This window comes from Neovison vison, chromosome 6, assembly GCF_020171115.1.
Source record: "Neovison vison isolate M4711 chromosome 6, ASM_NN_V1, whole genome shotgun sequence".
Lineage (NCBI taxonomy): Eukaryota > Metazoa > Chordata > Mammalia > Carnivora > Mustelidae > Neogale > Neogale vison.
Genome location: NC_058096.1, coordinates 206,787,680 through 206,811,645, shown reverse-complemented (window position 1 = coordinate 206,811,645; position 23,966 = coordinate 206,787,680). Strand labels below are relative to the sequence as shown.

Sequence of the window (23,966 nt, the reverse complement as noted above, 5' to 3'; positions counted from 1 at the left end):
CTTCTCCTTTTGCCCCTCATCCTTCTCATATTCTCTGTCTCAAATTATTAAATAAAATCTTAAAAAAAAAAAAAGAAAGATTATAACAGACTTCTCATCACAAACTATCCACGTGGGAAGACTAACTTTCCTAAATGAAAGAAAAAAGTCACAAAGAATATACACCTTGGAAAGGTAACTTTCAAAACTGAATGCTAGTTTTTCATAAACCAAAGCTGAAATAATTCACTGCTAAAACACCTGTGCTATAAGAAATGTTAGAAGAGGGACACCTGGGTGGCTCAGTTGGTTAAGTGGCTGCCTTCGGCTCAGGTCACGATCCCGGCATCTTGGGATCGAGTCCCACATTGGGCTCCTCGCTTGGCGGGGAAGCCTGCTTCTCCCTCTGCCTCTGCCTGCCATTCTGCCTGCCTATGCTTGCTCTCTCTCTCGCTCTCTCTCTCTCTCACAAACAAATGAATTAAATCTTAAAAAAAGAAAAAAGAAATGTTAAAAGAATTCTTTCAGACATTAGGAATATGGTACTAGACAGAAATCTCAGTCTACACAAAGAAATAAAGAGTGCCCAAGAGGGCGCCTGGGTGGCTCAGTGGGTTAAGCCGCTGCCTTCGGCTCAGGTCATGATCTCAGGGTCCTGGGATCAAGTCCCGCATCAGGCTCTCTGCTCAGCAGGGAGCCTGCTTCCCTCTCTCTCTCTCTCTCTGCCTGCCTCTCTGTCTACTTGTGATCTCTGTCTGTCAAATAAACAAATAAAATCTTAAAAAACAAAACAAAAAAAAGAGTGCCCAAGATGGTAAAAATTAAAGTGACTGTAAGACATTATTTCCCAAATTTTTAAACTAAAAGGTAACTGATAATCTAAAATGAAAAGATAAAAATGTAGGTTCCTAACATATATAAAATTAGGTATATGACAGTAAGACAAAAAATGAGAGGAATTGGACATTTACTGTTTTGCATGGACTCTTACACTATACATGAAGTTGTACAATACTACTGGAAAGCAAAGTGGAAAAAATAAATGATACACACTGTAAACAAAAAGTCAAATATAAAATAATTTTTTTAATTTAAAGATTTTATTCATTTTTTTTAGAGAGAGAGAGCTAGGGGAGAAAGAGAATGGGCAAAAAGGGAGGGAGTCGGGGAGGGAAAGAATCCCAAGCAAACTCCATGCCAAGTGCGGAGCCCCATGCTGGCCTGATCCCATGACCCTGAGATCAAGACCCAAGTGGAAACCAAGAGTCAGACGCCCAAATGACTAAGCCACCCAGGTGTCCCAAATGTAAAACAAATTTTATTTTTTTTTTTAAAGATTTTATTTATTTGACAGATTACAAGTAGGCAGAGAGGCAGGCAGAGAGAGAGAGAGGAGGAAGCAGGCTCCCTGTTGAGCAGAAAGCCCAATGCTGGGCTCGATCCCAGGACCCAAAGATCATGACCTGAGCCGAAGGCAGAGGCTTTAACCCACTGAGCCACCCAGGCGCCCTCTATAAAACAAATTTTAAAAGAAATATACATAATAAGCCAATACTGAAGTTAAAAACAAAAACATAAAAATACTGAATTAATCCAAAAGCAGATAGAGAAAGAAAGACAATAAAGAAGAGATGGAAGAAATAGAAAGCAACTAGCAAAATGACAGATTTAAATCCAATCATATGAATAATCACATTAATTATAGTCTAAAATACCAGTGAAAAGACAGGTCTTTGGACTGGTCAGAAAAGCAAAACCCATCTATATTGTGTCTACAAGAAACCCACTTTATTAAATATTAATAAAGAAATGCACTGAAAGTAAAAGGATATGGACAGATACACCATGTCAACACTAAACAAAAGGAAGCTCTGGCAGCTATATTAATCGGACGAAAACGAGACTTCAGAACAAACAATATTGACCTACAACATAACAGTAACAGGGTCGATTCATGAAGAGGTAACAATCATGGTGAAGGGGATTAAGAGTACACTTACCCTGATTGGCACTGAGTAATACATGGAAGTACTGAATCACTGTATCGTACACCTGAAACTATTATGACCCTCTATGTCAACTACACTGTTCTGTGCACCTAAGAACAGATCTTCAAAATACAGGAAATTAAAATTGGCAGAAGAGAGAAGAGAAAGAAACAAATCCACAAAATTCTGTGGAGACCTCAGTGTCTCTCCCTCTGAGAAACCATTACAAGTAGATATAAAGTCGACTTTATATCTACTTGTAAACACCGTCATGTTACTTCCAATAACGCACAGAACGCTGCCCATGGGGGCGCCTGGGTGGCTCAGTGGGTTAAGCCTCTGCCTTTGGCTCAGGTCATGATCTCAGGGTCCTGGGATGGAGCCCCGCATTAGGCTCTCTGCTCAGTGGGGAGTCTGCTTCCCCCTCTCTCTCTGCCAGCCTCTCTGCCTACCTGTGATCTCTGTCTGTCAAATAAATAAAACAAAATCTTTAAAAAAAAAAGAACACTGTCCATGACAGGACATATTCTAGACCATAAAACAAAACATGACCCAAAAAAAAAAAAAAAACAAAACATGACAACCTTTGAACTGAAATTTCAAAGGATCTCTTCTGACCACAAAAGAATTCAACTAAAAATCAATTATAGAAAGATATCTGGAAAATCTCTAAATATTAAGAAACTAACATACTTCTCAATAACCATGATTCATGGGGCACCTGGGTGGCTCAGTGGGTTAAAGCCTCTGCCTTCGGCTCGGGTCGTGATCTCGGGGTCCTGGGATCGAGCCCCACATCGGGCTTTCTGCTCCGCAGGGAGCCTGCTTCCTCCTCTCTCTCTCTGCCTACTTGTGATCTCTATGTCAAATAAATAAATAAAATCTTTAAAAAAAAATAACCACGGCTTAGGGGTGCTTGGGTGGCTCAGTGGGTTAAGCCTCTGCCTTCGGCTCAGGTCATGATCTCAGGGTCCTGGGATGGAGCCCCACATTGGGCTCTCTGCTTGGCGGGAGCCCTCTCTCTCTGCCTGCCTCTCTTCCTACTTGTGATCTCTGTGTCAAATAAATTTAAAAATTTGTAATTATGTGTGATGAAAATGTTAATTAGACATACTGTGGTGGTTATCTAACAAGACACAAAATAGGAAGCCATTATGTTGTATGCCTTAAACTAATATAATATTTTGTGTCAATTATGAAAAGAAGAAATGCTTCAAATCAATGATCTGAGCTGCCACCTTATAAAAACCAGAAAATAAGCAAATCAACTCAAAGCAGGCAGCAGGAAGGAAATATTAAATATGAGCAGAAATGGAAAATGGAAAAATGGGGGAGGGGGGAATCTATGAAACCAAAAGCTGGATCTTTAAAAACATCAGTAATCAATAAACCTCTATGCAGACTCATCAAGAAAAAAGAGACACAAATTACCAATATAATAATGAAAGAGGGGCATAAAATAGATCCTACTGACATTAAAAGAATCAGGTAAGAGTTCAATTTTATCTCCATCCAAATGACAACTTAGAGGAAATGTGCCAATTCCTGAAAGATACAAACTACCAAATCTTACTTAAGAAGAAATAGATAACCTGAATAGTTCTACATCTCTTAAAGAAATTGAATTCCTAATAAAAAACCTGACCAAGAAAATTCCAGGCCCAGATGGGTTCCGTGACCAAGTCTATCCAACATTAAAGAAGGAAACATCAATGCTACACAAACTAAGTCAGAAAACAGAACAAGAGGGAACATTTCCCAATTCATTTTATAATGCTGCATGACCTCAATTCTAAAATCAAAGGCATCGCAAAAAAACTATAGACCAATATCCCACATAAACATAAATGCAAAAATCCTCAACCAAACAGTAGCAAATGTGATCCAGCAACATGTAAAAGCAGCAAAACCTCTTTTTTAAAGATTTAATCCATGGTTTAATTCTGACCTAGACTTACTCCCAAAGACAAAAAGTGGTACCTGATTCCATTTCAAATTCAGTCTTGATGTAAACATAGAATTTTACATATCTGACTTGTTACAAAGCTACTGTTCAAAGTAAAGGCAGAGCAGCTAGTTTAATTTAGGAAATTAGGCAGATTATATAAGAGTTGAGACTTTATAGAACAACCTTTAGATTAAAAGTTATCTCTAGTTTCATGAACACACACTCAACTAAAGGGTAATAAACCTACATCTTTTTCTGAATTTCTGTTAGAAACCAAGGAGAAAGTGACTAGCTTATGCTAAAGAACTCAATTCAGTTTACTCAAAGTTTTTAAGATTATGACCCAAAGCATAATCCCTAATCTGCTTTCTCAGCAGCTTGTCTTAACTACTTACCTTCAACCTGGCTAGTATCTGAGCATGGTTTCTTCTTTGATTCTGAATTCCCGGTTTTCTCATCAACATCCAGGAGAGGAATATAGTCTGTTTTTCCAACAGTTTCTCCCACAACATCATCAAAGGCCTCTGCCTCCAGCGTGGCAATAAAGTCCCGTTTTATCTCTTCCTCAATTTCTGGAGGTGGCTCTGTTAATGCATCTGCAAGACTGAGGTCAGCCATTTTGCACCACTGCAACTGCCTGGTTAAGGAGGAAAAAAATATTTCATAAGATGAGCACTGTGCAAAGGGAAACACATTCCTAAAAACTCTTCTCAGTTGTTCTAAACAAAAAAAGAAAAAAAAATCTAGAACTTGAGAGCTAGAAGAGGCTCCCTCATTTCATAGATTAGAAAATTAAAGCTCAGCGGACAGTCTCACCCGAAGTAAACTCTCTCTATCTCACATCTCTCAGAAGTAAACAGACAAAAGCCATTTTTTCCTTTCCATTAATAACATTGTCAAAAAAAAAAAAGAAACAATTTATCCAAAGTTACAGCCAGTAAGACTCATATCGGGTCTTTTGATTTCAAGTCTTATAAACTTACCAACTATCTCTTCCATCTTCATTTCTAAATCACACCCCAGAATATTTCTTAAAAGAATATACAAAAGAAGGTCAGATTACATTATATTCCCATTTGAAAAAAGGTTACAGGGCGCCTGGGTGGCTCAGTGGGTTAAGCTGCTGCCTTTGGCTCAGGTCATGATCTCAGGGTCCTGGGATCGAGCCCCGCATCGAGCCCTGCATAGGGCTCTCTGCTCTGCAGGGAGCCTGCTTTCTCCTCTCCCTCTCTCTGCCTACCTGTCTGCTTACTTGTGATCTCTGTCTGTCAAATAAATAAATAAAATCTTTAAAAATAAAAAATAAAAAAAGGCTACATTACTATCAGGAGAACGAAGTCAACTTTCTTGACAAAAGACTTATTTTGTTGAGGTTAAATAATGCTTCTTCATGAATTTCTTGTGGATAGCTCCGTTAACCAAACTATACCTAGCCCTGTTGGCATGAAAAATACAGACATGGTCCCTGATTAGCTAGGGGTGGCAGCCCCTCTGTGTGGTCATGTCCTCACCATCTTTTCAGAACATGAGGCTCTCCAATTTTAAACACAACCTGAAGTTAAGAAGTATAGCCTACTACAGGCAAAACTGCAGGTGACTAGCCCAGAAATACAGGAATAGTGTAGTAAAAATGCCAAAGGGCCTGCAATAAATTGAGCTCCCGATACATATACAGCACAGTGGGCAATAAAAAAAGTATTCTGGGTACCATGTCTGCTTTCAAAAGGTCTAACTTAATAGAGACTCCAAGAGACTCAGAAAGGTAAGTGAACATAGGAGCTTTCTTGAGCAGGCAAAGTAAATCAAACAGAAATCCTTAGTGGCATAGGGGCACACGAGTGGCTCAATCAGTGAGTCTCCGTCCCACTCTTGATTTTGCTTCAGCTTGTGATCTTGGGGTCCTGGAATGGAGCCCCAAGTTGGATTGGCTTGGGGGGTTCTCTCTCTCTCTCTCTCTGCTGCTCCCCCCCCCACCCCACATGTACAGCAGTGGGCAGATGCACGCTCTCTCTCATAAATAAACTGATCTTTTAAAAAAACAATTTTATTTATGTATCTGACAGAGATCACATGTAGGCAGAGAGGCAGGCGCGGGGCGTGGGGAGAGGAGGTGAAGCAGGCTCCCTGCTCAGCAGGGAGCAGGGCTTCCCTGCAGGGCTCGATCCAGGACCCTGAGATCATGACCTGAGCCAAAGGCAGAGGCTTAACCCACTGAGCCACCCAGGCGCCCCTAAATCAATCTTAAAAAAAAAAAAAATCTAAACTAAAAAAGAACGAAAGAAATTCTTAGCTGCATAGTATGACAGTTACTGCTTCTGTCTGCCTAGAAATTCATTCTTCCTTATCTCCCCCGATATTCACTAACAGCCACCCCAGTGGTGTTGGACACATGACCAGGAAGAAGATGGTTGGAAAAGGAGTATCTCATAATGGAAGACCCACCACGCGGCAGTTCAGTTGCCCTGGTTGTCTTCTTTCTCCAGTCTAAGTGAGCAACCTTCCATCTTTCTTTCTCCTAATTTAGTCAATCTACTGCTTGCAAGCAAAGAATCTCAACTAATACACAGTCTTTCCTCAACCCAGATTTTTAAAAGCCAGAATCTACTAATAGATTCGAGCCATGTTTAAAGGGTCTCCTTTAAAACTATCCTCCACTGTCTACCTCTCTCCAGCTAAATTTATTAAGGAAAAAGAAATACACACCAAGGAGTACAGTGATTCTATCTTCAACTTTGTCTCCACACACGAGTTCCTATCACAGTCATCAGTACGGAGCAGCACATACACAACCCATTTACAACACATGAATATGGATGGACACTCCTACTCTGTATGCCACCCAGGCTACTTTACACATATGTATGATTGTCTTACATACTTTACACGTATGTAAGTATGATTGTCTCTCCAGATCCTGCCAGGAAAAATGTTGAAAAATGACTCATTAAAGAACTTTTTAAAAGCCTGACAAATTTAATGCCAATAAGTTCCATAAAAAGTAACTGCTTTTTCCCTTTTTATGTTAACTATTATTACCAGTTAGCATTTGAAACCTATAATGAACCAAAAATAATAAAGGATGTCTATAATTAAACAGTTTCAAGGTCAAAGAACATTTGAAAGGGTATCTATACCATCCCTAACAGTAGCTCCATTTTTTCCATAATACATACCTAGGACACCTCTTCCATGTAATCCACTCAAACTCCCTAATTTAGGACACAGGTGAAAATGCAGACAGAACCAACAATATCTTTCCAATCTCATTTACCTGAGTGCATATTCTCAAAGGGCAGCTCTTTATCCACCATAATCTTTCCCTCTTTACCCCCACCCCAACCTCCCAAACCACTTCCTGGGCTGACATACGGTTCATAGACTATGAATAGTGGCTTAAATACAGCCTAAGAAGGTAAAACTGATAGAAAATTAGGCAGCTGGAAAGCAGGAAGGTCATTTGGCTCAGAGTGCATCTAGCCAACCACCCAGCAACTGAATCTCAACACAGCTTAGATATTCCTTTCTTGTCACTACATATAAATAGAAATATGATTTACACACACACACACACACACAATTTACTTATGGAAAATGAAGTACTGGCTTTTATCCAGGAAGCCCCAGTTTTCAATAAATTAAACAGATGATTCAATTTTATAGTTATTCTATTCTAAAATATATACAAGTATAATAAATTAAGTAAGTGTTCTACAGGTTTGTTAAACCGGTTTTGCCAGTGTTTTGGAATTGATTTTAATGAATTCATGGGTGAATTTCATCCCACACTCACAGAACCATTTAAGGTCACTTAATATTCAGTTATGCCTTAAAATGTTGAGTTATGTAATTTATGGACATAAGGGTATGGCAAAATGTTACTCTCAAATCTGGATATTCAGGAAGGTCCAAAAAAAAAAATGTACCCTTGTGAATGAGGACTATCTACTAAAAAGAAATGATCTCTTCTTGACTATTTACACTATTCCTTTATCCCCCCCAATAAAAATAAGCATTTATTATCCTCCATTACAGGAGTTCCAGAAGAAGGCAATATCATGGCTGATCAATTCAGTAACTCAATGACTTTCAAGGATCCAGGTTCTTTTCATCTTCTTATTTTTTTTTAATTTTTTATTAACATATAATGTATTATTAGCCCCAGGGGTACAGGTCTGTGAATCACCAGGTTTACACACTTCACAGCACTCACCATAGCACATACCCTCCCCAATGTCCATAACCCTACCACCCTCTCCCTACCCCCAGCAACCCTCAGTTTGTTTTATGAGACTAAGAGTCTCTTATGGTTTGTCTCCCTCCCCATCCTATCTTGTTTCATTTATTCCTACCCTCCCACACCTCCCATGTTGCATCTCCACTTCCTCCTATCAGGGAGCTCATATGATAGTTCTTTCTCTGACTTATTTCGCTAAGCATAATACCCTCTAGTTCCATCCACGTTGTGGCATCTACTATACCTTTCTTATCTGTATAAAAGTTTTACCTTTAGGGCGCCTGGGTGGCTCAGTGGGTTAAGCCACTGCCTTCGGCTCAGGTCATGATCTCAGGGTCCTGGGATCGAGTCCCGCATTGGGCTCTCTGCTCAGCAGGGAGCCTGCTTCCTCATCTCTCTCTCTCTCTCTGCCTGCCTCTCTGCCTACTTGTGATCTCTCTCTGTCAAATAAATAAATGAGGTCTTTAAAAAAAAAAAAAAAAGTTTTACCTTTAAAAGGCTTTGTTTCTGGGAGGCAAAAAAAAAAAAAAAACTAGGGGGCGCCTGGGTGGCTCAGTGGGTTAAAGCCTCTGCCTTCGGCTCAGGTCATGATCCCAGGGAGCTGGGATCGAGCCCCACATCGGGCTCTCTGCCCTGCAGGGAGCCTGCTTCCTCCTCTCTCTCTCTCTGCCTGCCTCTCTGCCTACTTGTGATCTCTGTCTGTCAAATAAATAAATAAAATCTTTTAAAAAAAAAAAAAAAAAGCTAGGTACAGAAGTTTCTATGCCTCACTGAAGCACCAGTTTAATCTAAAGCTTACCGCGAGTCACGTTCAGGGGCTGAGTTCCCTAATCTGTAAAATGAGAGTGGTATGTTAAATGATTCCTGAGGCTGATTATTCTATAAGCTGCTTATAATTTAGATTCATCACTTAAATTAGAAATAAACTGCACACAGATCCTCAATGTGCATGCCTGATTTTTATATGTCAAGTACTCCCAATTATAACTGGGTGCAGATTTATTAAAAGGCAAAAGCTTTTTGGCAAAGGGAAAGACTAAAAAACTCATCACTGCACAGTGCCCTGCTTGAGCAAATCTGACTGGAGCTTAAGAAACTCCACCCACTTCTAGCTAACATCAAAGGAGACTTGACACCACTCGGCCAAAAAATAAGCCCCATATTATTTAACCAGGCACCAAGAGAACACACAGTTTTCAAGCATAGCGCTTTGGACATCTGATCTTTCATTCTGACTACAAGCCTGAAGTGAAACTATCTGTTGAGAAGAGTTTTGAAAATATGTTAACGAAGACAAGAAATAATGACATGACAAGATGATGAAGCACAGAAGAGAATTTTAGGCTCCTGACTAGCCTCTGACTATTAATAGCCATGTACTCATGCAGAGTAAATAAGATATGATGAGCTCACAAAGCATCTCCTCTGTTGTATGGTTGACTTTAGATTACACACTCTGGAATTAGTTACTGAACGATTTTCTAGGTTTATAGAGACTGGTGTTCACAATTAATTTAAATACAAAGAAGTATGGGCAACTTCTCAAGGTCCCAAAATTCCTCTTGAAAATATTAAGTCAGGGGCGCCTGAGTGGCTCAACCGTTAGGCATCTGCCTTTGACTCAAGTCATGATCCTGGGGTACTAGGATCAAGCCCTGCATCGGGCTCCCTGCTCAGTGAGAAGCCTGGTTCTCCCTCTCCCAATCCCCCTGCTTGTGTTCCCTCTCTCGTTGTGTCTCCCTCTGTCAAATAAATAAATAAAATCTTAAAAAAAAAACAAAAAAACAGAAAATGTTAGGTCAGTCTTACCTACAGTCCGTCACTCACTCCAGATCTGTGTTGATTGTATCTGATGAGAAATTACCATTAGCAATCTAGTCTGCAAATGGCCTGTTGCTGCCTTTGTCCTCCGGGATCTACTTCCTTTGCCCTGGACCCTCCACCCTCCCAAAGGTACTCCTTTGAAGCTAAAGTGGAGCAAGAAAACTCATGATGAAAAAGAGAAACAGAAGCCTAATTCCCACCAACACAGTGAGACACTCTGCACAGCCACTGTCACATTTTCATTTCACTCTGTCACATTTGCCAAAACTGTACCAAGATTATTTGTGGTGGTCAGCATTCTCTTTTTTAAAAGTGTAAAAATAAAGTAAAAGTGTAGAATCCTGTTTCACAATTTCAAAGGGGGTAAAGGGACTTATACCCCAGAAGGCCCATCATTCCACCTTAGTCTGAGTTCAGTTCTTATCAAGTTAACTTTCCTCTTAATCCCAGAGATCAATTCCATGCAAAGTATTTAAGGTTTTTGGTTTTAGTGTGAAAAGGGAAAAGAATACTAACTTAGCAACACGGAACATTTCAGGGAACAAAGCAGATCTGGATAAGGTATCAAAATAGAGAGAGGATATGTGGTCCCAGAGGTCCTAGGATGTCAAAGAAAGGGAAGTTATACAATGTCAAAGGCAAGCTCTTTTAAAGTATTACCTCCTGTTAGTTTTAGAAGAAAGAAAAAAAATTTCCTCACAGTTACCTGGACTAATTGAAAAACGAAATTATTGTTTATAACACTGTATCTAAGGGAAATGCTTCTGAGTTCCAAATAACCAACTTAGTAAATAAACATTTAATAATAATTCTGAAAACAGCAGAAGACTGGGGCACCTGGGTGGTTCCCTTGGAGAAGCCTCTGCCTTGAGCTCAGGTCATGATCTCAGGGTCCTGGGATCGAGCCCGGCATTGGGCTCTCTGCTCAGCAGGGAGCCTGCTTCCCCCTCTCTCTCTGCCTGCCTCTCTATTTGTGATCTCTCTCTCTGTCAAATAAATAAAATTTTAAAAAGGGGGGGGAGAAGACTGCTCATAATGCTCACTTAAGTTTTCTCCATGATTAATATTCTATCAGTTTTTTTGGGCAGTGGGGATAGAGGGGTGAATTATGGACAAGATATAGAACTAAAAAGATCCGTGGGGCTCATATTTTCTTTTCTTTTCTTTTCTTTTTTTTGTGGCATGACTGATCTAAACGGCAGAGAATTCTGAGGCCAACACTAAGCTGCTATCCCAGGACATTAGTGAAAGTGCTGGGACCAAAATGAAGTGCTTGTTCCTCAGGCCTGGAAGAAACCCAGCGTCCCAGCCAGTTCCAGAGACCATTTATAATCTGACATGTTGATAGTACAGCCTGCATCATAACGATTTCATATTCAACATGAGATTTTTTAAGTTTGCCTAGCAAACCTTCAGTTACTAACTGGGGACTCTATTCCTCAGATCGGTTTTTTGATGTTGTTGTTTTTAAGATTTTATTTATTTATTGAGAAAGAGAGCGAGAATGGGAGAGAGCACGAGAGGGGAGAAGTCAGAGGGAGAAGCAGGCTCCCTACTGAGCAGGGAGCCGGACGCAGGACTCAATCCCAGCATCCTGGGATCATGACCCAAGGTGACGGCAGATGCTTAACCAACTGAGCTACCCAGACGCCCCCTCAGATTGGTTTTAATCCTTTCAGAGGTCTATTACATAGCAAGCTGACCCTTATTTGTCTGGTGTCTGTGTTCTCCTTTCAATTTATTTAACTAGAAAACTAGTTTGATTTATACTTTCAATCAGAACCGTATTTCATTCAAAGTAAAACCAATTTCTACTTGTAAAAAACCGATTTTTATTCCCATACAGCTGATTCCTGTATGGGAATCAGCTACCAGCTGATTCCTGTATGGGAATCAGCTACCATCTTACAGAGCTCACAGGCACATGCGATCCCTGAGGCTAATCAAATTTCTCCTTCTCTTCCCCAGAACCAGAATGGCAAAGGCACAGCTCAGCAATGTCTTGACTATCCTAGCAAAAAACCCCAAACCCCTGCAGAATATATTAAGTTTCCACCCCCAGGTACCTCCCTACACACTTCAAGGACAACAGCTGTACTATTATGAACGGATGGTATTTGCAGGCTCCACAGGGTTCCGTTCAGAACCACCACTTGTCCTGTTCATCACAGGACTGCAACAGGAGAAAGCCCTTGATTACTAGAATAGCTGAGGCCATTGCCCAGTGACATTCCTGTATGGAAGAGCGCGTGGATTTTACTTCCATGTAGTCCCAAAAACAAAGAGCTCCTTTTTCCTATGCAATTTTAGGGAACTCTGTCCTCGAAACATACAAACACTGCATACACATGCACACACATATTCACATACATAAAACCTTGCAGCCCAAGCCCCAATGCCTAGCTTGTGCACTTACAGGAACTATGCAGGCAGTCTGTGTTCAGTCCTGATCAAATGCATTTTGGACCTCTAAACAGGCACCTGCCTGCCACATTTCTGTCCCAGTGAATTTAAACCTATTTCTCCAAGAAGAATCATCTACACCAGATACCTCCCACTGTTAGCCATGTGATCCACTCAGCATGATGTCTGCTAAAGTCTGGTAATGTGCGCCAAGCCAAGAGGCGACAATGACACAGCACTTAAGTTTCTGCTCTAATCATCCTTAAGAGCGACTCTTCAATTTTATTTCAATTAAAAAGAAAAAGTCAATCTTAGGATGACTCTCAATACCTATTGCCCCCGAATTGTGTGGAAAAAAAATAGGTTTTTTAAAAATGTTACCATTCAGGGACACCTGGGTGGCTCAATTAAGCATCTGCCTTCAGCTCAGATCATGATCTCAGGGTCCTGGGATCGAGTCCCACATGAGGCTCCTTGCCCAGCATGGAGTCTGTTTCTCCCTCTGCCTGCCACTCCCCATGTTCCTGCTCTCTCTCTCTCCTCTCTCCAACAAATAAATAAATCTTAAAAAAAAAAAAAGTTACTATTCATCCCACTTATCCTTCCTCAGTCTAATTAAGAACCAAACACATTCAGAGTTTCCCTACACCTACCCAAAAAATTATTTCTTTTTTTTTTTTTTTTTTTTTAAAGATTTTATTTATTTATTTGACAGAGAGAAATCACAAGTAGGCAGAGAGGCAGGCAGAGAGAGAGAGAGGGGGAAGCAGGCTCCCTGCTGAGCAGAGAGCCCGATGCGGGACTCGATCCCAGGACCCTGAGATCATGACCTGAGCCGAAAGCAGCGGCTTAACCCACTGAGCCACCCAGGCGCCCCCAAAAAATTATTTCTAAACACTTAAGATCTCTAAAGGCTTTTTTTTTTTTTAAAGATTGTATTTATTTATTTGAGAGAGAGAGACAGTGAGAGAGAGCACGAGCGAGGAGAAGGTCAGAGAGCGAAGCAGACTCCCCATGGAGCTGGGAGCCTGATGCTGGACTCGATCCCGGGACTCCAGGATCACGCCCTGAGCCGAAGGCAGTCGTCCAACCAACTGAGCCACCCAGGCGTCCCTCTAAAGGCTTTTATAAAAACACCAGTTCAAATAATCTAGATTCCAATTCCCTCACTTTAATAGTTGACAAAAAAAGGAACCAGAAGAAACAAGTCATTTATAAATAAAGCTAGACTGAGGATCAGGCTAAGGGGAGACCCAGCAAACACCAGAAACACAAGCAGGGTGTAAAAGAATTGACAAAATCTTGGATTTTTATAGTTTCTGTTTTATCTGACACAATGACATCACTATACTTCCTAATCTTTTTTTTTTTTTTTTTTTTTGCCTTACCTTTTCTTCTTAAAGTACAGTAATTGGGAGGAGTCCTGAAGATCAGGGGGGAAAAATCTGAGCTGATTTAAAAGGACCCCAATCCCTATTAGGAAAAAAACACTCCAAACTCCTTTGGGTGATATCCAGGTCACATAATCCTACAGGACCCAGATCTAGGACCTACCACAGCCATCAGCAGTTTGCCCTGGAGGCTCTCCCTGTACTTTAGTGAACACAGGACCAGCTGCCATCTTAGGAGCCTATCACTGACATTATTACCACACAGCCTTGCTCACACTGCTCTCCACACTACAAATCCTCTTCACTCCTTCCTCACTTGTCAGAGTCTTGAAATCAACTATAATCAACCATCAGCTTTTCTGTGATTCCATTCTGAGATCTGTTCTCCCGGTACCGTTGAGAACTAATAGCTCACCTGTATTTCTACAGTAACAGTACAGTCTAATCTGTACTGTAGTTAGTTGTAGGTACCAGTGGCTCCCATAACTGCTAGATCCCAAAGGGGAAGGACCATGTCTAAGCAATGTGTGTATCTTCTCTTAGTCAATTACTTTACATAAGATGGCTAAAACAACAAAACAAAGGGGCTAGCTGAACAGCATTCTAAGATGGTATGACCAAAGTTAATAAAAAGTAGGAACACCTTTGTGGCTCCATAGGTTGTCTGCCTTCACCTCAGGTTGTGATCCCAGAGTCCTAGGATCAAGTCCCAAGTTGGGCTCCTTGCTTCTCCCTCTGCCTGCCACTCCCCCTGCTTGGGCACACGTGCTAGGTCTCTCTCTCACCAACAAATTTTTTTAAATCTTAAAAAAAAAAAAAAAAAAAAAGTAGGTCTGGGGTGCCTGAGTGGCTCAGTGGGTTAAGCGTCGACTCTTGATCTCAGCTCAGGTCTAGATCCCAGGGTCATAAGGTCAAGCCCCGCAGTGGGCTCCACACTGGGCATGGAGCCTGCTTTAAAAACAAACAAACCAACCAACCAAAAGCAAACAAAAAACAAGTAGGTCTAATTTGAAATTAATCAGAGGTGCTAAAACTACAAAAAATTCTTCAGAACTGGAAAAAGAATAAGTATATTCAAGGCTGAAGGGTCACCATTAACTAGCATATTCACCTCATTTCTTCTTCTTTCCAAACATAGCTTTATGCCAGAGCAATCAAGTTGTCCGCAATCATGAAAAGAAAGCCAACAAGGAGTAAAGATACAAGCCAGCTCTCCATGCTGGTCATCTTATCATTATTAGGCAGGCAGTAAAAATAGCCCTCTGCTTCTAGAAAAGCACAACAACATGATGCAATATGGCCGAAACAAACAGCATTTTGTTGAAGAGATAAGCTACCACCCGTCATGTTAGCATCACTGTATAAAACATCTTTTGTAGTTATTAAAATGTGAAATCTCCATCATACCAGCTCACATATGTCTGTCAAGAAGTAAATATACTGTGTAATTTTAATATTACCTAGTGTTGGGGAAATTGGGTGAAGGGAAAAAGTATTCACACTTCATCAGCACCCAGCTCTTGATAACTGTTTAAGAAAAAAAAATATCTCCATCGAGCCAAGTGAAGTGTCTCTCTTAAGCTCAGAGCCAGAGCGTGCTCTATTTTATTGTTTAAGATGTCAGTGACCATAAAGGAAAATGAAAGACCGAATTAAGAGGAGAATGAGGATCTGTGCTGATAATTCTGAAATTATTTATCACAGACACATATAATGTGTATCTCCTCCAGAGTCCCATTGGACTTGGGAGTTCCTAGATGGCAGGGACACATCTTTTCCACCTTTTATCCTGGGCATCTAGTACAGTAGTGACACCTGGTTGAATCTCAGCTGCACATTCATCCTACTGAGTGTGCTCTGTTCCGTATCATGACACAGCCTTCTCTTGCTGGACTTGACACCTGCCTAGTTGAAGGACCCTTCTGGCTCTTTCACTGTGGGTCCTGGGCACAGAATCAGCATTGGGGTAGAGCAGCCCTGCTCTTCTGAGCAGGACAGAAGAAAGCACAAACTCTACAGCAGTAGTTAGCAGGCATTTTGTATAAAGACCTTAGTGGTGGTAGTCAATGACTTGCCTTTAACATAAAAGTGCCTTATGGATGCTTTCAAATGAGGGAAGGGGGGAAAAAAAAAAGCCTAGAAGTAAAAATAGTAACCCTAAGTGAAAACTGAACAAGCAAAGTAAAAACCAAAGGAATCTTTCACGTTAATAATTAGCATCGTTTTTAACATTTTACCTGAAACAGAAGTAAAGATCTGAGTCAAAGTGAAATGCCACCGGATCAGAATCTTCAGGGACTGAGGGGAGCAATTTCAGTTTTTAAGTGTTGATTCTGAAGGGCACCCACGATTGAGAGCTACTCAATTAATCAACAACCTACTTGAAGACAAAGTTCATTGAAATGAAACACAAGACAGAATTTGTAACACAACACTAGAAAGAGATCAAATTCTCCCTTTTTGAGAAGGTGGGTGGTTATTAGATAGAGTTTTTTAGAAGTAGAGACTGACAGGGATTCTATACAAGTGCCTTCAGGAGGAATCTGTAAGGGAGGGAAGAGCAGCAAAAACTATGGTTTCAGCTAAAGGTTAGCCTACGTCTCCTGTCTGGGAAGCTATAAAGCACAATCACACCACAGAGCCAATCCCACCATGAGGTAAGGGAGCCAGGTTTTTGTAAACCTCATCAGGCAGTCACTGGCTGAGAGCCACGTGAAGGGAAAGGATGTAATCCCAGACATCCCTAGGAGAGGTGGCTCCTACACGCTACGGCCCTTGCTAACACTCGTAGCAGTTGGGGGTCAGTGTGTGTGTGTATGTGTGTGTGTGTGTGTGTGTGTGCGAGTGAGTGAGAGAGAGAGAGAGAGAGAAAGAGAGAGAGACTCTAAGCAAAAAAATCCATTAGAAATAAAGTGACATGAAAAAGGTTGAGCTCTTGCCATTCCAACAATATGGATGGACCTAGAGGGCATTAGGTTAAGTGAATTAAGTCAGACAGAGAAAGACAAATACCGTATGATTTCACTTTTATGTGGAATCCAAAAACAAAACAAAACAACAACAACAACAAAAAAAAACGCAGAAAGAGACCTATAAATTCAGAGAACAAACTCATGCTTGCCAGTGGAGAGGGCGATAGAAGGGATAGAGAGACTCTGTTAGGAACATACAAGATTAATATTTAATACTGGTAAATGGGCAAAATGGGTGAAAGGGAAGGGGGGGTGGGTTTCCATGCTTCCAGGCTGGAATACAGGCTTCCAGATATGATACGAGTTAAGTCATGGGAGTAAAAGGGAATACAGGAGCACAGGGAATATAGTCAATAATGTTGTAACAGCACCGTATGGGGACAGATGGTAACTACACTTGTGGTGAGCACAGCATAACGTAAAAACTGGTCCAATCACTAGTTGTACAGACAAAACTAATGTGACATTGTGTATCAATTATACTTCACTGAAAATTAAACACAAACATAATTAACTACCGTCAATGGGGAGAAACAGATGGGTCCCCCTTCATAGGGGGATACTGCAATACACCTCCCTCAGTAACTGACACATCGTGTAGACAAAAATCAGTAAGGACATAAAACGTCCGAACAACTCAATATACAAGTTTCAGCTATTGGGACTACAGAGTACACTGGAAAAGACACTTTTTTGGCACACACAGGACATTTCATTTGTAAAATAAATGTATGCTAGGACATAAGACAAATCTCAAATTTTAAAAATCATTATGGTAAGAGAACAAACTGGTGGTTACCAGAGAGGAGCTGAGTGGAGGGATGGGTGAGACAGGTGATGGGGATGAAGGAGTGCACCTGTTGTGATTAAGCACCAGGTGTTGCGTGTAAGCGTTAAATCACTCTACTGCACACCTGAAACAAATATCACACTGCGTTAACTAACTGGAATTTAAATAAAAACTTTATTTAAAAAATCATTATTATACAATATACATTTAGGAAACATCATAAGTAAGCTATAAACAAAAACCTGAATTTTTCAAAAATTTATTGGGAAATTTTAAAACACATGGCAAATAACTCATCAAAATAGAAGTGAAAAAACACTTAGAACTGAATAATAGCAAAAATACTACATAGCCAAGCTTGTGGAATATACTTAAAGAGAGAATTTGAGGAAGTATCCAGCCTTAAGTGCTTTTATTAGAAAAAGAAGGATATAAGTAAGTTAGTCTTAAGATCCATCTTAAAGAGTTAGGTAAAAATAAATCTGAAGAAAACCAAAGAAAGGAAATAAAATCTTGAACCAAAAAAAGGCGCCAAGAAAGAAAAGAGAAGATCAACAAAGCAAAAGTCCTCTTTGAGGAGTAATAAAGTCAACAAGCCTTTGGTAAGACTGACCAAAAAAGAAAAGAGGGCATAAATGAACAATTTTAGAAAGGAAAAGAATAATGCTACAAATGTGGCAGAGGAAAAAAAGATTATCAACAGCTATGCCAACAAATATAAAAAATCAGATGAAAAAGACCAATTCCAGGGCGCCCGGCTGCCTCAGTCGGTGGAGCATAGGACTCTTGATCTTGGGATTTTGAGTTTGAGCCCCACAGTGCGTAAAAGATTACAAAAAAAAAAAAAAAAAAAGAAAAACCCTAAAAAAAATGACCAGTTTCTAAAAGAGAATATATCACAATAACTGATCCAAAATTTTATAATGAACAGAAAACCTAAATAGTCCCAAATCAATTAAAGAATTGAAACAATTATTTTTAAGTCTTACACCCCCACCCCGCAGATTTTATAGGACTTCTAACCAATATTCAAGGTGCAGGTAACTCCAATCTAACACAAACTCTAGAAAATAGAAGAATTCTCACCAAATCATTTTATGAGGTTAACAGAAATATAATGCACTGATTAGAGGCCCACATTCCAGCCAGACCGTCAGAGTTTCAAAATTGGTTTCTACCACTTAGTATCTATGTGACCCTGAGCAAGTTCTTCACCTTTTTGCTTCAGTCTCCTCAAATGTTAGTTGGGGTAACAGTGTTAACTACTTTCTGGATCTGTTAATATAGAAAATAGGGCGTGGAACATTGTATGTGTTTTACATATTTGGTATTGTTTATATGATTATTGATAATATGTACAAAACCAGACAAGAAGAACCCAATAATGGAAAATTATAAGCCAATATAAACTTACAAACTTGTTTCAGGGGTCAGCAAACATTTTCTGTACAGAGACAGAGAGTAAACCATTTAAATTCTGTGATCCATACACTTTGTCACAAATATAGGCAGTCCTTGCTTTACATGGTTCTAATGTGCACACATTTCAGTTACCATGATTTAGTTAAATAACACCACTCCCCAATAACATGGTTCAAGTTTCAGTCACCATGGTATATTAACCACGAGTAATCGCATAAGTACAAAATCTGCTGTTAGCTCTTCAGTCTACAAATCACTATATAAATTAACAGGTGCACATGGAGATCAATTACCTATCACATCACTTCTTTTCTTTTTCTTTTTTTTTTTTTTAAGATTTTGTTTATTTATTTTAGAGGAGAGGGAGGGGAAGTAGGAGAGGCAGAGAGACAATTCCAAGCAGATTCCCCGCTGAGAGAGGAGCCCCCTAGGTGGGGCTCAATCTCACAACCCTGAGATCATGACCAAGATCAAGAGTCAGAGGCTTAACCCAGGTGCCCTTCACATCACTTCTTCAAAGCCTATTGGTGACTGGTCACTGGGCATCTGTTACTCAGTTCCTACATAAATGGTGGTGTTGCCTCCTCATCTCCCAATGATAAACCCATGTGGTATTTTACAAAAAACAAAAATGAGTAATTTAAAGAACTGGCCTACAAAAATGAATGTGCAGCAAAGAATCAAAAAGTAGTAATTCAAAGTGAAATTCAAATCAAACATAAATGTAGTTGCAGAAAAAATAGCTCACTGGGGGAATGCTGACACTACCACCATTCAACAGAGTGTCTGGATATGCTGCCAGAGGAACTGTGAGGGTAAGCTTATCTCCACAAATGAGGACAATGGTTTGGTGAAAAAAATGAAAATTCCTTAGAGGAGGTGATGCTGGCAAGAAGTCGCACATTAGAAGAACTCTGACAGAGCATCCGGGTGGCTCAGTGGGGTAAGCCTCTGCCTTTGGCTCAGGTCATGATCTCAGGGTCCTGGGATGGAGTCCCACATCAGGCTCTTCCCTCGGCAGGGAGCCTGCTTCCTCCTCTCTCTCTCTCTCTCTGCCTGCCTCTCTGCTTACTTCTGATCTCTCTTTGTCAAATAAAAAAAAAAATCTTAAAAAAAAAAAGAAGAAGAAGAACTCTGAAGATACTCTGTGGCAATGAAAACACAAAGGATAAAATGTTGGAAGCTGATCTAAACTTAGAAAGGAGTAGAAAAGATACAGAAAAGATGCCCACTCCACATTACAAGTTATATGGTAAGAAGAAGCCTGATACTGTTCAAATTATTCCTTGTAGGTTTTTTCCAAACAAATAAAACATTTCAATTCTCCATGTTTTTAATGTTTTGAATTACAATGTACTAAATATTAACTTTACCCTAAGAGATCTTTTAAAGTTTTTAAAGATCACAAAACAATCCTAATTTTTCCAACTGATTATTAACTATGCTTTGCCTGCATGGCCATTTTTACGGTCCTGAACTACTGTGCAAAGCAAAAACTGCCTGGACTCAACCCTGCCATTATAGTAAGAAAGCTCCCACAGACAACACACAAATGAATGAGTGTGTCTGGGTTACAATAAACTTTATTTATAGACACTGAAATTCATAGTGTACATCACCTGCCATGAAAAGTTTTTCTCCTTTTTTGTCAATTATTTTAAAATGTGGAAAACATTCTTAGTTCATAAATTTTTTTAAAAGCTTTATTTATCCGTTAGAAAGAGAGACAGAGAGACAGAGAGAACACAAGCAGGGGGGAGGAGCAAAGGGACAGGGACAAGGAAGCTCCCGGCTGAGGAGGAGCCCAATTTGTGGCTTGACCTCAAGGATCCTGACATCACAACCTGAGCCGAAGACACACGCTTAATCAACTGAGCCACCCAGGTGCCCCCTGACTCATAAATTATACAAAAATAGACTGTAGGCTGAATTTGACCTTGAGCCATAACTTCCTGACTCCTAACTTAAGTGAAAAAAATCCTAAAATAAACATTAGCAAATCAAATCAAGCAATGCAGAAAAGATACATCTTGAACTGGGCTGGCTAATAACGCCTTAGAACAATCTATCAATGTATTCACTACATCAACAGATTAAGTAGGGAAACTAAAAGCTCATCTCTCAATAGAATCAAAAAGGCCTGGGTGGGGGGGGCATCCTAACAAAATAGGATGGGAGGAACATTTATCTGACAAAGGTTATCTACAAAACAAAACAAAACCTGCCACAAACAAAATTCTCTTGAGATAGGGCAGAATTATGAATGCCTGTTATTGCTGCTACTAGCCAGCATTGTGCAATGAGTCAAGAAAAAAAAATTAAGAGCACAAGGATTATAAAGAAATAACAACAACACTCATTACAGGAAACAACTATATACAGAGGAAATAAACTATTAAAATTAGTAAATGAGGGGCGCCTGGGTGGCTCAGTATGTTAAGCCTCTGCCTCTGCTCAGGTCATGATCTCAGGGTCTTAGGATCGAGCCCCACTTCAGGGCTCCCCCTCTCTCTGCCTGCCTCTCAGCCTACTTATGGTACCTCTCTTTCTCTCTCTCTCTCTGTGTCAAATAAATAAATAAATAAATAAATCTTTTTTTAAAAGTAGTAAATGAATTAGCAAGGTTGCTGAACTCCAGGCAAATTATTAAAACACAACTGTATTTCCACATGCTAGCAAAAACAATTGGAAGATTTTTTAAAAATATCACATACAGTGTCATTTTCTTCAAAACTTCTAAGAGTAACTTTAATAAAAGATATCCCGAGGGTGCCTGGGTGGCTCAGTTAGTTAAGCAGCTGCCTCAGGCTGAAATCATCTGAGCCCCACATTAGGCTCCCTGCTTAGTGGGGAGTCTGCTTCTCCCTCTATCTTTCCCACCCGCTTCTGATCTTTCTTTCTCTCTCAAATGAATGAAATCTTTTTAAAACTAAAAAATTAAAATTAAAAAAGATATCCTGACTACTACACACAAAACAACAAATTGAGAGAAATTAAACATTTAAATAAATGGAGGATACATCGTCATCATGTACTACGGACTAGAAGACTCAATATTTCAAAGATGTCAATTATCCCCAAACTGATCTACAGATTGAAACTTTACAAGCAAAATCGCAGGAGGTTTTCTCTTTTTAATTCAAACTGAAAAACTGATTCTAAATTCTGTATTAAAATGCCAACACCTAAGACAGTCTTAGAGAACTCAGAAGACCTTAAGCTGCTAGATATCAAAACGCACTGCTGGATTAAACCATATGAAATTGCCAAAAAGTGATAACCTACAAATATGACAACTTCATATGTTTCAACTAATATTTATAAATATTAAATTGAAGACATTAAGTTACTGGCACAACCACCAAGAAAGAGGCCAATACAAGTGAACAGTTTCAAAGTAGAACCACTATACACCATTAATTTATCACAAATGTAACACTTGCAGGGCAGTAGGTAAAAAACTATTTTTTTCAATAAATGGTGCTGGGTCAACTGGATATCTAATTATAGGGGAAGACATATTCTTGAGTTCTATCCCACACAATGCACAAAAATTAATTCCAGGTAGAAAATAGGCCTAACTGTGAAAAATAAAACAATGAAGCTTCTAGAAGATAATAGGGAAAAATCTTCATGACCGTGGGAGTAAGTCAAGTTTTCCTAAACAGGTCACACAAATCACTAACCATAAGGTATTAAAAATTATTAATTAAAATTATTAATTAGACTACATTGAAGGTAAGAAAATTTGTATTCATCCAAATACCCCATTAAAAGAATGAAAGGCAACCCATGGGTTGAAGAAGATACTTGCAATACATAAAAACAATTCATATATAAAGATTATATAAAGAAATCCTACAAATGAAAAAAAAGAAAAGGCAGGGGTGCCTGGGTGCTCAGTCAGTTGAGCATCCAACTCTTGATTTCAGCTCAGGTTGTGATCTAGGGATCGTAAGATCAAGCCCCATTTGTGGACTCTGGGATCAGCATGGAGTCCACTTGAGACTCTCTCACCCTCTCCCTTGCCCTTCCCCCTGCTTTCACCCTCTCTCTCTCTAACAGATAAAATCTGAAAAGAAAAAAAAAGTCATCTCTTACAGGAGACTATCCAAATAACCAACACTATCCATAAAAATATGAAAAAGTGCTTACTTTAACTAATCACAAGGAAAGGTAAATTAAAACTACACGGAGATCCAATAAATAGATATTTCAGTAACAGAACTGCCAAAATAAAAAAGACAATACCAAGTGTTAGGAAGAAGAATGAGCAGCAACTGGACCTCTCATACACTGGTATGAATTGATATACTCATTGTAGACAACAGCATGTTGTTTATAAGGTAGAATTTGTACAAATCCTCAGACCCAGGCCTTCCACTTCTAATTATCTATGATAAACTCTTACATCCTTTTATAAAAATGTCAAAGCAGCATTATTCATAAGAAGGATCTATAACAACCCAAAGATACATCAACAGAGAATGGATTAAATTACTATACTAATGAAATAAATACAGCATTGAAAATGAATTTACTATAGATATACACACAGACATGGGTAAATTTCAATAACACGGTGCTTTAAAAAAATCATAATTAATACTCAAACTATTAAAAATAACACAAGGGTTGCCTGGGTGGCGCAACTGGTTAATCATCAGACTCCTGATTTCAGCTCAGGTCATGATCTCAGGGCTGTGAACTTGAGCCCTACATGGGCCTCCATTCTCAGCATGGAGTCTGCTTAAGATGCCCTCTCCCTCTCCCTCTCCCCTCCCGCTCATACTCTCTCTCCCTACAAAATAAATAAATAAATATTTAAAAAAATAAGCACAAGGAAAGGCACAAACATCACATCAGTGATACTCTGAGGGGAAGAAAACTCAATAGGGAAGGGACACACAGGGGCTTAGGAAAGTCCAATTTTGTAAGGTGGCTGGTAAATTCATGGATAGTTATCTTTTTATTCTTTTTTTTATTATTTTTATTCTTTAAATTTCACATATATA

At 39.5% G+C, this 23,966-nt stretch overlaps 1 protein-coding gene across 9 annotated transcripts in view; it reads right to left on the bottom strand.

The window, feature by feature from the left end:
• The window catches only part of MAP4 (microtubule associated protein 4), a 195,288-nt gene that overhangs the window by 119,104 nt on the left and 52,218 nt on the right, over positions 1-23,966 (bottom strand). For all 9 annotated transcript variants that reach the window (XM_044253680.1, XM_044253679.1, XM_044253681.1 and 6 more), the window contains exon 2: positions 4,311-4,552. In XM_044253680.1, the coding sequence (XP_044109615.1) occupies positions 4,311-4,533 (223 nt within the window). In that variant the 5' untranslated portion in view covers positions 4,534-4,552. The remainder of the gene's footprint in view (positions 1-4,310; positions 4,553-23,966) is intronic.